Below are 12,381 nucleotides of genomic sequence, written 5' to 3' on the forward strand. Positions count from 1 at the left end.
TCACAGAATCAGTGATGTATTTACGATTTTGTTTGCAGGCTTTGCTTATTTCGGGAGGGGCTTTTCTAATTTTATTCCTGGAAATGTAAAAAAATCTGCAATATATATAAAACAATAAAAAATGCGATAAAATTTCGGGGAGTGCTTAAGCCCTAAAGTCACCCCCCTTAAATATGCCACTGAACAGAATACAATATTAAATATCTTGCGTTGATTCAAATGAAGTTCCTTCTGAGCACTTCATTTGAGTGGTCATTCAAATGACTTACACTAACATTTCTAGTGAAGTCATTATCACGTGATGCATTAATTAAATACAGTATTGTACTTTAAAGTTGGAGATGCAAGTAACAAACGCTTATCCAGGAAATTTGACAGCTAACAGTAAGAATGTACTTTCTTTTTCTCTCCCTTAATTTTTAAATATGCAGAAAAAAAACAGCAAGTAAGGATGAAATTCCACTCATTCCCCCTGCAAATCCCAGACAGAAGAAAATATGAACCGCACGTCAAAATCTTTGTAATGGAGCTAAATGGGAATATTAGTTTATCGGACCTACCCAACTTGCGGGATTACGCTTCGCCACTGCTCGCGAACTATAATTGTACGTATAACTCAGAAGATAAACTAGCTTAAAGAGTATTACTAATAGCCAGGGCTTGAAAAATCCACTCGCCTGCTCGCCAGTGGCGAGTACTTTTTTTTACACTTGGCGAGTAAAGCCACAAGTATTGACTGCAGAATGGACTGGCTAGTAGATTTTTAGGCTGGCTATGCAAGCGAGATTTTTCAAACCTTGCTAATAGTTAAAAGAAGCATATATGTCTTTTAAAGAAGTATATATAAGATGACAACTGTCAGAATTATCCAATTTGGCAATTTTTAAAATATAATACTTACTTTATGCTGAAAAAATGGAAGCTCTTCATAATAAACAAACAGTAAATAAAAACTTCTATCCCCTTACATTCCATGAAATACTTCTCGCTCACAACACTATCTTGCCGGTTAAAGAGCCTTCCATGACAACTTTAAACAATACGAAGCTACTGTTCCTTTATATATTTATATTCATTGTTGTTATTATTGTGAAATAATGGTACATTTATTTTAAAATTTGTTTAAACAGTACCGAGAAATATTATTAACCTAAATTAACCCTTTATACCCAAATTAGTAAACTAAGTCTCCTATAGCTTACAATATAACAAAACTTTCTTTGATCCAATATGAGCACATTTTGTACTATAACCAGTGTTTCTTCCAGACATGCTTTTGGGGGGGCACTGCCCCCGAGCTCTGAGAGTGCCCCCACCGGAGAAAACCAAAATAACACGTCTATAGTATAATAATAAAGAGAATAGTACCATATGAAAATACTATGTGCTCTTCCAAATACTAAGTGTGTTCCGGAACATTTTTTTTTCTGAAAGAAGCACTGACAACAACGTGTTCCAAAAGTCTGGAACAATGAGGAAAATGTCCAGTTTACAGTGTTGAATATGACTGTAGTCGACTTTTATGTAAAGCTAAAAGCAATCTCTAGTATTAGAACGGACGTCTGTAGTGATTTGAGCACATTATTTCGATTTTTTCAATGTACATCATAACTTTCAAATGGCTCCGAATATTGCAATGAAGGTGCTAAGTCTGGAATTCTGGTGGACCATTTAACCGATCTTCGTTGACAAATCTAGTGCAAACTTTCCGATATAGAGGAATCTCACCTCAATTAATTTAACAACTGCACCTTGTACAGATGCTATAGATGGATCTGTTAGGAATTTTCATAACTACTGATAATCTACAAAAAAGCAAGAGTCTTTTTTCTCTATTGTATTAGTGAAATGTGTTTCAAAGTACACTTTTCTACAATCATTCAGCCACTTGCCAATTATTTAGCACTTTTTCTCTTTATTTTGAGACCCTATAGTATTACTCTTCTGGACATTATCTTTTCTTTAGTTCAGTGGCGGGTAATGTTAGTGTTGCAGCGTTGCGCAACGACCATAGTATTTCAAGAAAAAGTATTATTAGCTATAGTAGTAAAGAACAGGAAACAAATACTTTCTAATACTCCCATATACTTTAAATAACCAATTTTTCACTTCTATAACTGTAAAATCCATTAATCCGTTTTAAAAAGCGAAAAACAATCCGTCACAGTGTCTCTAATTTACATTGCGTTGCAGCGATCATACAAATACCAGATTTCTTCAGCGCGGCAATTGGAGCGAATGTTAAGTCTTCTTTCCCCTATTTCAGTAACTAAAGGAACTGGTCGTTGCAGTGCTTCTGCAACAACGCGGCACGGTTTTTCGCGCCAAGATTTCTGAAATTTATTTCACTACCAATTACAAATGGAATTTATTTTTATGCATTCATATTTTTAAATTAAGGGACTATATTAAAGCAAATCAATATAATGACAATTTAAAAAAGTGATTGGAGAATTACAAAATAAGAAAGAAAATATGTAATAGAGTAGAAAACAAATGAAAGTAAACACGCATTTACAAGTTAGCTCTTAGCTTATATAAATAATGAAGGCTTCTTATACACCAATTTGTGAACCAGATATTAATAAGTCAATATATAAAATCCTCCCTCTGTAGATAGTATTTTAATAAATAAATTTTGTAATATAAAATAAGTGTATTTTGTACTCTTGATAACTTTCCACATAAAACTATGGTTTGGTGGGAAATGCCACATTGAATTTGGGACTAGTTAGCAATGCTCAGGGGCTCAGGCACGAGGGGAGTCCACCGGGTCCGGATCTCCCAAAAAAATTTAAACTCAACTTTGTAGACTTTCTTAACGAACTATACTTGCCTTTTTAACAGAGAAATGATAGATGTAGGCTAAATATTTCATTTTACGCCTCATCATGTACTCTTTCTTTCCTTATCGTTCTATAATTATATATATAGGTGACAGTAATCAACTTCTTATCGTCTTTTCGGGTTGAGAATAAGATAGGTTCGATATTACATAGAATATTGGACCCCCTCAAATACTTTGGACGGCCCCTCCCAGCAAACATTTCTGGGTGTAGAATTGGCAATGCTGTTTGTTTTGACGTTCTTTGACTTTTGACTTCTGTTACATGCTGATCCGACATTTGGCGGGTTTCAAAGTATGCTTTTTAGAACGTATCACATTAATAAATATTGTTTCACCTCGTGTGGAAGTATATTGTGGTCATCGTGCATTGCTTACAACCAAGACGGATAATTTGGAATGAAGTTTTTCTTTTACTCATGTGTTTGGGTTGGTGTATATGTGACATTCGCAATTCATATACCTCTTTTGTATCAGCTGTCTTTTCTGAATCAGCTGCTTTGGGTTTTAGTTATAGATTTACTTGAGTTGTGTGCTCTAATTTTGTAAATAACCTACAAATTCTGAATGATTTACATACATGTCCTCTGTAAATAACTTACAAGAAAAGCAATTTGCCCAGCGCTCCGCTGAGGAAAAACTTGTAATTAAGGCTTAGACAAAACATTCAAAGGGAAATTCAGAAGAGTGTTCGAAAAAATCCGGTTTAAATTCACAGGACATCTTACGGAAGCAATGTTGTTTGCCTTAGATATATTTCTACAATTTGTTTTAAATTTTCCTAGATAAACTGTGAATAAAGTGTGTTCAATTTACTTTTTTTAATAACACTAATCTCTGCCACGAACTGTCTTCAGCCTACGCTGCAGAGGAATTTGGATCACTGTCAGGGACTGGGGTTCCTAGAATGAATTGTTCGCAATAATCTAGAAAAAAATATTTAGTGAATTTACAAAGCTTCTGAAATTAATATTAACTGTACCTATGACGTCAGCAAAAGGAAACAGGCATTTTTCCACATCGAAAAGAAAGGAATTGAATGTTCCAACAAAGGTTATGCCATTGGTTATGCTTTCAATCGAAAAAGACATCATAATCGGAATACCGGAGTTCAACCAGCATGTATTAGACAAATTTACTCCAATCGAAGAGAGGAGAATGGATTTACTAATTAAATAAGGTGACTAATCGAACAAAATGTTCTGCATTTTTATTTTTTTAAAATCAGAATTCTATTTAATTTCACATGTCACAAAGCATTTGCATTTAAAGTTATGCTGATTAGTCAGTGAGTGCAGTTTATATCTCCTGTCTCCGATCATTCGTACTTCAACACCCAAAATCACAATCCGCCGGCTGCCACTGCTTTAGTTCTTAAAGTAGTTCTTTTCTGCCCGCTTAGGAAACATTATTGTTGTGTGTGGAGCAATGAATTATCTGAGTTTGTCCTACATTTTCTGCATGCTTTCAAATCTTATTGTTAGGCTAGTTACGGAAGCATTTATCGGAGCATTTCTCGTAGCAGATGTGCTGCCAAAAATCTCGTATAATATTCTACGGCATCAAAAGTATGTGGTGCTTTTATAGGGTAGCATTTGATAAGCATCTTGTCGTGACGTAGCAAACAAGTCACTGGAGAAGAGCGCAATTATGGCTCCGAAACTGAAAACACAGATTTCAGTCGGTATTCCTTCTAAAGCCCTTTGTCGCATATGCTTTATTATGATACAACTTTGTACAAACAAGGATGCTCCTCATATTTTTCAATCAGCATAATAATAACATCCCTATTTCAACTCATTTTTCTTTACTACAATTCAATTTACCACACACAACAAAGAGCATGGATATTTGGCACAACATAACACACCACGGTGCTGCAATCGGAGCAGAAATGCTGGGGAAAATGCTACGAAATAGAGCAGGTTCTATCGACAAGAAATGTCATAGGATATGCCATGGCATGGGAAATGCTATAGCATTTGCTACTTTACACGGTAGGATATCGATGATACGATTTTTGCTACGATAAATGCTTCCGTCTAAAACTAGCCTTATAGATAGATATACTGTAATGTTCTGTTAATGTTGTTTAATTCTTTCACCAAAACAGGTCATGTTCGTCGCTTGAGAGCTGGGTGGGTTCCAATATTGCCTTTGGAGACTTGCACCGCGGCATTTGTTTATGGAGAATCAAGTATTACTCCTGGAATGTTCTGCGCTGGTTATCTAGAAGGAGGTGTAGATACATGTCAGGGGGACTCTGGAGGACCTATGATGTGTCTGGATAATGGTAAGAATTATTTTGTATTGCAGTCTATGATGTTAAAAGGATTTTTGTTAAAGACTAGTAAAGTTCACGGACGTAGCCAAGAGGACTACGACTACGAATTATTAAAGACTAGTAAAGCCTATGGGGTCCATACTCCCAAAATTTAGGGTTAAATAAGAAAATACTGCCTATAGAAGATTAAATAACAATTTTCACATTAACTTTTAAAAGTGTCTCCCATTTTCGAAATGAGTTTATGGCTGTAGGCCTAGTAAAATTATGTTTATTACAACATTATAATCAGGCAAACTCCTCAAAAATATCAATCTTTAGTCTAAAAAAGTCAAGTCTCCCCAACCTTACTCCTAATTGCAAAATCATCCTCCGGCTTTGAAGCCTCAGTGATGTTTTACTTTGAATGTATTCCTTAAGTTCTGATGTTAAGTATAAATACTGTATTACGGGGGGGATGCCATTGTAAGAGGGTGCGGCAGAAACAGTAAGACGATTTAAACTTAATGGGAAAGACAGCTCGCAATAGCTAGCGTATTGTTTCTTGTTTTCTTTTGTTAAGAGGTTCAAAGTCTTTAGTAGATATGCAGTGCGAGTCGTAGAAACATGCAGTCACGTAAAGTTTCTTACGTACATCGTCAGAAGTCATGGTTTTGCAGCGTTGTCTAATGGGCACCATGCGTTTTTTTTTTTTTTTTTTTTTTTAATCAAGAACAAGCACTATTCAACAACGACGCAACGTAAGTTCAGGCGTCACCTTAAAACTGGAAGAAATTGGAAAGTGCCGACACGACAAACTGTTCTGAATTGGGTGAAGAATTTCCGTGCCACTGCTTGTTACGGCAAAGAAATCGCCAGGTAGCTCACGTTCTGTGTACACAGGCAAATGTAGAGAGCGTACGAGAGGCAATGGTGACCTGCAACCTTACATGATTAGCGTGATTCTACTTGACATGTAATCCAACAAATCTCGCTGGACATGGTGTGAGAAACCATGAATGCTGTGCGGCGATGTATAAAGATGTGTTTTGGACTTAATAATGGACATCTCAGTGACATTATTTTCAAGACAACCATACATTTGGTTATGTCTGTGGAGAAATGCCACAGCTTCTGCAATAAAGATGACTTACAATAAACATTTTGCACATACATTGTGTAACTATTTCTGCCGTACCCTTTATAATCACATATCCAGTCCTAAGGAATTATTAAACTAACTGTACATATTTTACTTAGCACAAAGAATTCAAGCTATCAAGAAGTGAAAAAGAGTTTATGTTCCCAAAATACTCAACCAGTTTCTTCTCTTGGCTATATACTTAGCGTTTGACGCGGGAGACCCGGGTTGGATTCCCGGTAGTAGCTCATGTGGTTCGGATTCCACGTTAAGCTGTAAGTCCATGTCTCATATAGATTGTGAAAGGGACACTAAACTGAAAAATCACATCACATCAATTTCTACACACCAGAGACACAAGACAAAATTCTTTCCTTTTTCTTCTCGGTAAATCGATAATTCTTATTCTTTCTTGTTCTTTGCGTCTGTGTCAAAATTTCTCGACTCCTTTGGACATTGCAGAGCATACTCTAATAATAAAAATGATTTAAATGTTGTTATATCACATCCTTCGTAAATCTTTTGTGACGCAGAAGGGTCCCGATAACTTCTAGATGAAATTAAGAAAAAATCAGGGCATAAATGTTGTACATAAATTTACAAAACGAGACATGAAAAGCTTTCCGGGAATCGAGATGAATCGAGAATTTCTCGAGAATCAAGACGAAAAAGCCTTACATCTTATCTTGTCTCGTCACGTGAGCAGCATTTGTCAAACCATTGTAACTACAAGTTATATCAGTATAAACGTGTGAGAAATACAGAAATGAAAAGCTACAAGTCTTCCTTACGAGAGATCGTCAAAATTTAATCGAGCGAACCTGTAAAATTTGTCGTGTAAAACATAAGAGATACCATCGAGTCCAAACAGAGGTATGTTAAATGTTTTTGTATAGTCTGTGTTCAAAATCATTGCGTTATTTTTCAGTATGGGAAGACTAATAAATATGACATTATACTTGAAATCGACAATGTATGTTGCCTGAATATTCGAACTCGAGTGGTGGACATCCTCAACTATAAAATTCTGCAATAATATTGTACACGTAATATTTCAGCTGCTTCCGGGTCATATGATCTATTTGAGTAGTCGGATCTCTTCGGGACATCGGGTCTCTCCAGGTGAGACAGGTCTGAGAAGGAGACCCAGCCCCAGATACCCAGACAGAAGTTGAGGCCTGTATTATCTCTGCAACCGTAGTCCTCCAGACTTCGATCTTTTCCTCACGTTGAAAGAGGAGAACGATTTCCATCACTACGAGAGAATTTTACCTGAGTCAATCAGAGCACTAAATTGTGCAAAGATTCAAATTGATTAGAGCAGCAGCTTCATGGTAGACTAATGAAAAAGTGAAATTGGTTAGAACTGGGTATTAACTGTGGAACAGCGATCCTTTGTAACTCACTTTACTTCCTCTCCTATCTTCCCATTAACAATGCTTCATCTTTAGATTCGTTGATATGTTACATCTGGTGAGTATCCAAGAGACCAAAATTCGCATTTATAAAATAAAATAGTTTTATATAGAAATGATATACACACCTAATGTTACTTTAAAAACAGGCACCAATATGTTTTTCTATAATATTTTCAATGGAAATCTTCTTGGTTATGGGAAAGCGCCTTTTTCTTTTTTTTATAAAATCCTCTCGAGCCCGGTACTGCTCCCTAACTTCACTCTAGCTACGCCTCTCTCTACTACACAGCACTAACTACCTATCGTTTAGTAATTAAATCACTTCTTCATCTTAGATACTTAAATACTCGGACAACTTAAATAGTTACCTTTAAACAGGGAAAATCCCTTGAAGAAGAAACAACCTCGCCTCACAAAATACTAGAGGGATACAAATATATGATTCATTTTTTCATCTGGCAACGTTTTTTTTTTTTTCCTTTATCTATATCTATAAATTAACAAGCCTAATGACCTACTCAGTAATCAATGAGTTTCTAAAACTGTTGGGCCTTAGAACCTGATTTTTTTTAAAAAAAAATCAATATTCTGTATGAATATTAGACACTGGATAAGACGGACTTCGCAAAATTCAACCCCACAGATGGGAAGAGGAGTTAAAAATCTACTTGCAACATTTCCACGTCTCCAAAGAATAAAACTTAGAAACTTTAAATTTTGATTCCTCAAAACCCGCCCCTAAGGGAAAAATTTATTTATTTATTTTAGAATTGTTACACATTTTTCTTGAACTGATAGATATAAAGATACAAAATTTAGTATGAGCGAATCTGTGTACGAAGTATGACTACGAATCTGTGTATAAAAATCTCTCATTCACTTCCGTAAATTCAAAATGATTCACGCAGAGGGATGGGAGGCAATATGAAACACTACACAGCAAATAAATTGGCGGTTTGCGTCAATCAGTGAGAGCGCTACGCGCTTTTGCTACAATGACAAATTGGCTTCTGACGAGCGTATATTGACAAGGTTCTTGTCTCACTATGAATATACAAGATAATTGTTAACCCTTTCTGACCTGAATTATGTTTTGGAAATGAAGATTTTTTATTTCAATGGATTATATGTTTGTCTAAGAAGTAAAAAAATCTATTTTTACCCTCCAAATTATATGTTGCCAGGGCGCTCTAACTACAACGTATCGAACAACTTGGAATCATTCGGCACGATATATGCGCTATGAAAGCCAAGGAACCTTGTGATTCCAAGTCGAATCACACAGTCAGAAAGGGTTTAAGTTAGACTTTCACATCGCAGCGTTGACAGCATTTCTAAAAATGCGTTAGTTGATAAAACGCAGCTATCGAGGTCAAATTTTATTTCTGCTACCGATCACAATAGTATTGTATTTGTGTGTTGAGAGTCTCCTTTAACTTTTTTTTTTTCCAAGTGATTTGATAGTGAACTCAAAGGCAGAAAATCTTGATATCGTTGGAAGGAGGTTAAACATCCCTTCTCAAAATTCTTAGGTCACATTTTCGCTGTTGTATTTGAATTCACAATTCCAATCAAACATCTGTTTTACTAAGATACAAAGATTCATGTGAAAAAGTGTTGAGTAATATACGAAGCGTATCTGTAAAGCGTGACTCTGTGTAGCACAGTCATTAATGCTCTCGCTTTTGATGCAATCGGTCCCGGGTTCAGTTCCCGGTGGGGACACTTGGTGGAAAAAGGGTAAAAGCCATCCTGAGTAAGGTTTCCTGGGTTTTCACACCAGGCAAATACTGGGATGATATCTCACACAATGAACCCAAGCCGCTTTCCTCCTTTCCCATTCCTTTCTTCCTCCCCAATTCCCCGGGCATTATAATCATCCCTCATACGTGATGGATTAACATCTCCTTGGATGTCGAAAACCCAGAAACTTAATTCCTATTTTTAATCCTATCCGTAGGCGGGCAAGTAATATTTTCGTGTGCAAGTTGGCTATAATGGCTTTCAGTGTCAGTATTCCGGTCCTTTCTCACGACTGTTCCTCATTGCTACGTTTAATCATAATCCGTGTTTACAATGGCTGCGCCGATCCTCTTAAATGTGAAGTGTGCTCCGTCATACGTTTCCTTGAAATTTAAGGTAACTCCCAGTAACTTCCATTTGTTTTCTACAATAGCTGGACAACATGTTCACGTCGATTAAGAGATCAAAAACAAAATTGAAATGTGATTCCAGCAGCAGGAGCTAGAATTCTATGCCTGAGGGACAGCGTCGCAAATCTGTCTTCAACATTGGGAAGGGGGGGACGGGTAAGGCCGACTTTTTTTTTTTTTTTTAGCAATGTTCAAAATATTTATGAAGTTGAAAAACAATGCTGAGGAAGATGAGAGGGACAGAGTTGTCTTCAACATTGGGAGGCGGGCAGATTTGAGGCTTATTCTGGGGGGGCATCAATTTCATCTCACTTTCCTTTGTGGCAATCGGACAAAATCATCACATTTTACCCAAAAATACATTGGAAATAGGATTATTGAGGGGGACAGTCCCCTTAGTTCCAAGATTGAAGGGGACATGTCCCCCTCATCCCCCCGGGATTTGCGCCAGTGTTGAGGGATACAGAAGCTAGTACCCTGACTTAACAAGGGCAATTACGTGGCAATGGTGACAATGGACAATTGAACAATGGTGACAATTACGTGAAAAAGAATCCCTGTATCACTTTGTAGTAGACATTTTGGCAAATACACTTTTTTTTTTTTTTTGAATGAATACTAGTCATTGTAGCCTTCTTTACGGACTCACCTTTGTAGGTATTAATGTGTTAACATATTTATTTATTGTCTCTATTGCAGATCGCTTTACGTTGTATGGAATAACCAGCTGGGGCCATGGTTGTGGAAGAGCAAATAAGCCTGGAGTCTACACAAGAGTTGCTTACTACATGGACTGGATTAGTAAAATCATTGAAACATCAATGCGTGACTCATAAGTCACTGGTAATTATTACATTGAAAATTTGTGTGAAATAAAAGACCACCAAAGAAAATAATGGCAGCTGGGCTGGACTCTGAATTTTATATATGTTAGTTGTCTATTGGATCTGTAGTGAGTTCGTGTAATATAGTTTTGTGTGTAAAAAGAAATTTGAGAAAAATATCAAACAGAATAGTTAATGTATTTGATTTTTAAAGTGAATCTAAAGCCAGTGTTTAATGCAAAGTGATACAAACATCTGAGCTCATAGACAACACAAAGGCAAATTAAAATTACCAATTATATTTAGTACAATAAGAGTTCTTCCTGACATCAACTTGACCTAAATAGTTTCAAACTTGGCATATACCAAATATTCCAAAAGTAATTGTTTAGTTTCATAGCTTCTTAACTGTCTGAACGACAAAGAATAAAAAGTATCTCCTAAAATGTTATAGGAATCTTAAAAAATACTAGATATAAGTTCTATCTCCCCTTTCGCGGAGAAACCCTTCCTTCCAGATAAATAAATTTAAAAGAAAAAGCATGTAAATATCTTGCTGAAAAAAAATTGACAACTGTCCCATAAGAAAATTACTATTTTATATAAAAAAAACCTTGACAAGCAATGATATACGAAGTGTGTTCAAAAAGTATCGAACCTTATTTCTTTCCGTGTAAACAAATTATATATAGGAGCCGTCCGTCGGCGATATATAAAGGACATTCACATGCATGTGTGAATTTTTGCTCGCAAAGACAGAACAACTTGAGAAGCTCGTTGCATAAAGTTTTGCCAAAAGCTTCGAGATACTTAAATGGAGACGATTTGCAAGATCCAACGGCAATTCGAGGACAATGCCATGATCATATCATGGATCGAATGGTAAAACAGATTCAAAGATAGCCTAATATCTGTGAACAGCGAATCACGTACAAATACGTCCTCCCTCAAAAAGGGGAAATGAGACTGTTATGGAGCAAGTGATAACTGAGATCATTCTGAATTGTGCCACAACCCGTAAACTTGCTGCGGACGTAAGCACTAGATCAGTACATTCTATTTTGACCGAAGACTTGGGTTGGGATTACTCAGATTCGTCGTACCACAACCTGAGATCTTGGGATCGAAGTGGGGATTAAGCAGTGGATCGGTACATTATAAATCACACGGAAATACTAGACAATGCATAAAATGACACCAACTTCCTTAATACTGTGATCACTGGTGATGAAAAGTGATTTTCTGATATGACGATCCAATAGCAAAGATTCAATCCGCAAAATAGAAAGAGTCATCTTCGAGCTCAAAAAAGTATGACAGGTTCGCAGATAATGATGCTGATCGTTTTCTTCGATTCACATGGCTTATGCACGAGGCACGATTATTACGAAGGAGTACTACTAGAAGGTTCCTCGTCTCCTTCGTGATCCTGTGCAATGCAAATGACCGGGACTGTGGGCAATGAAAACTTGGTAAGTCAATCATGAAAATATCCTCTCCCAGGTTTCGCATCTGACTAAAACTTTCTTGGCCAAACAAATATTTCCGTTGTTTGTCAGGCCCACTAGTCTCTCGACATGGCACCATGTAACTTTTAGTTCTTTCCAAAGTTGAAAATACTGTTGAAAGGGACCTGTTTTATTCCAGAGAAGACACTATACGGAATATGATAGCTCTGTTCAAACTATTCCTAAAACTGCGTTCCAGAAGTGCTTTCAAAAATGGCAAGACCGCTGG

At 36.5% G+C, this 12,381-nt stretch overlaps 1 protein-coding gene and 1 long non-coding RNA gene across 2 annotated transcripts in view; one reads left to right on the plus strand and one right to left on the minus strand.

Annotated features, from left to right (window-relative positions):
- Positions 1–1,008, minus strand: part of LOC145695200 (uncharacterized) — a 63,577-nt gene extending 62,569 nt beyond the window's left edge. Inside the window, exon 1 of the long non-coding RNA XR_014133122.1 lies at positions 902–1,008. This is a non-coding gene — a long non-coding RNA (uncharacterized LOC145695200). The remainder of the gene's footprint in view (positions 1–901) is intronic.
- Positions 1–10,835, plus strand: part of teq (Tequila) — a 409,295-nt gene extending 398,460 nt beyond the window's left edge. Inside the window, exons 19-20 of the mRNA XM_081772160.1 lie at positions 4,959–5,138; positions 10,520–10,835. Coding sequence (XP_081628286.1) covers positions 4,959–5,138; positions 10,520–10,656 — 317 coding nt within the window. The 3' untranslated portion in view covers positions 10,657–10,835. The remainder of the gene's footprint in view (positions 1–4,958; positions 5,139–10,519) is intronic.
- Positions 10,836–12,381: the final 1,546 nt, after the last annotated feature.

Source organism: Thermobia domestica, chromosome 1 (assembly GCF_964235325.1).
Source record: "Thermobia domestica chromosome 1, izTheDome1.hap1.1, whole genome shotgun sequence".
Lineage (NCBI taxonomy): Eukaryota > Metazoa > Arthropoda > Insecta > Zygentoma > Lepismatidae > Thermobia > Thermobia domestica.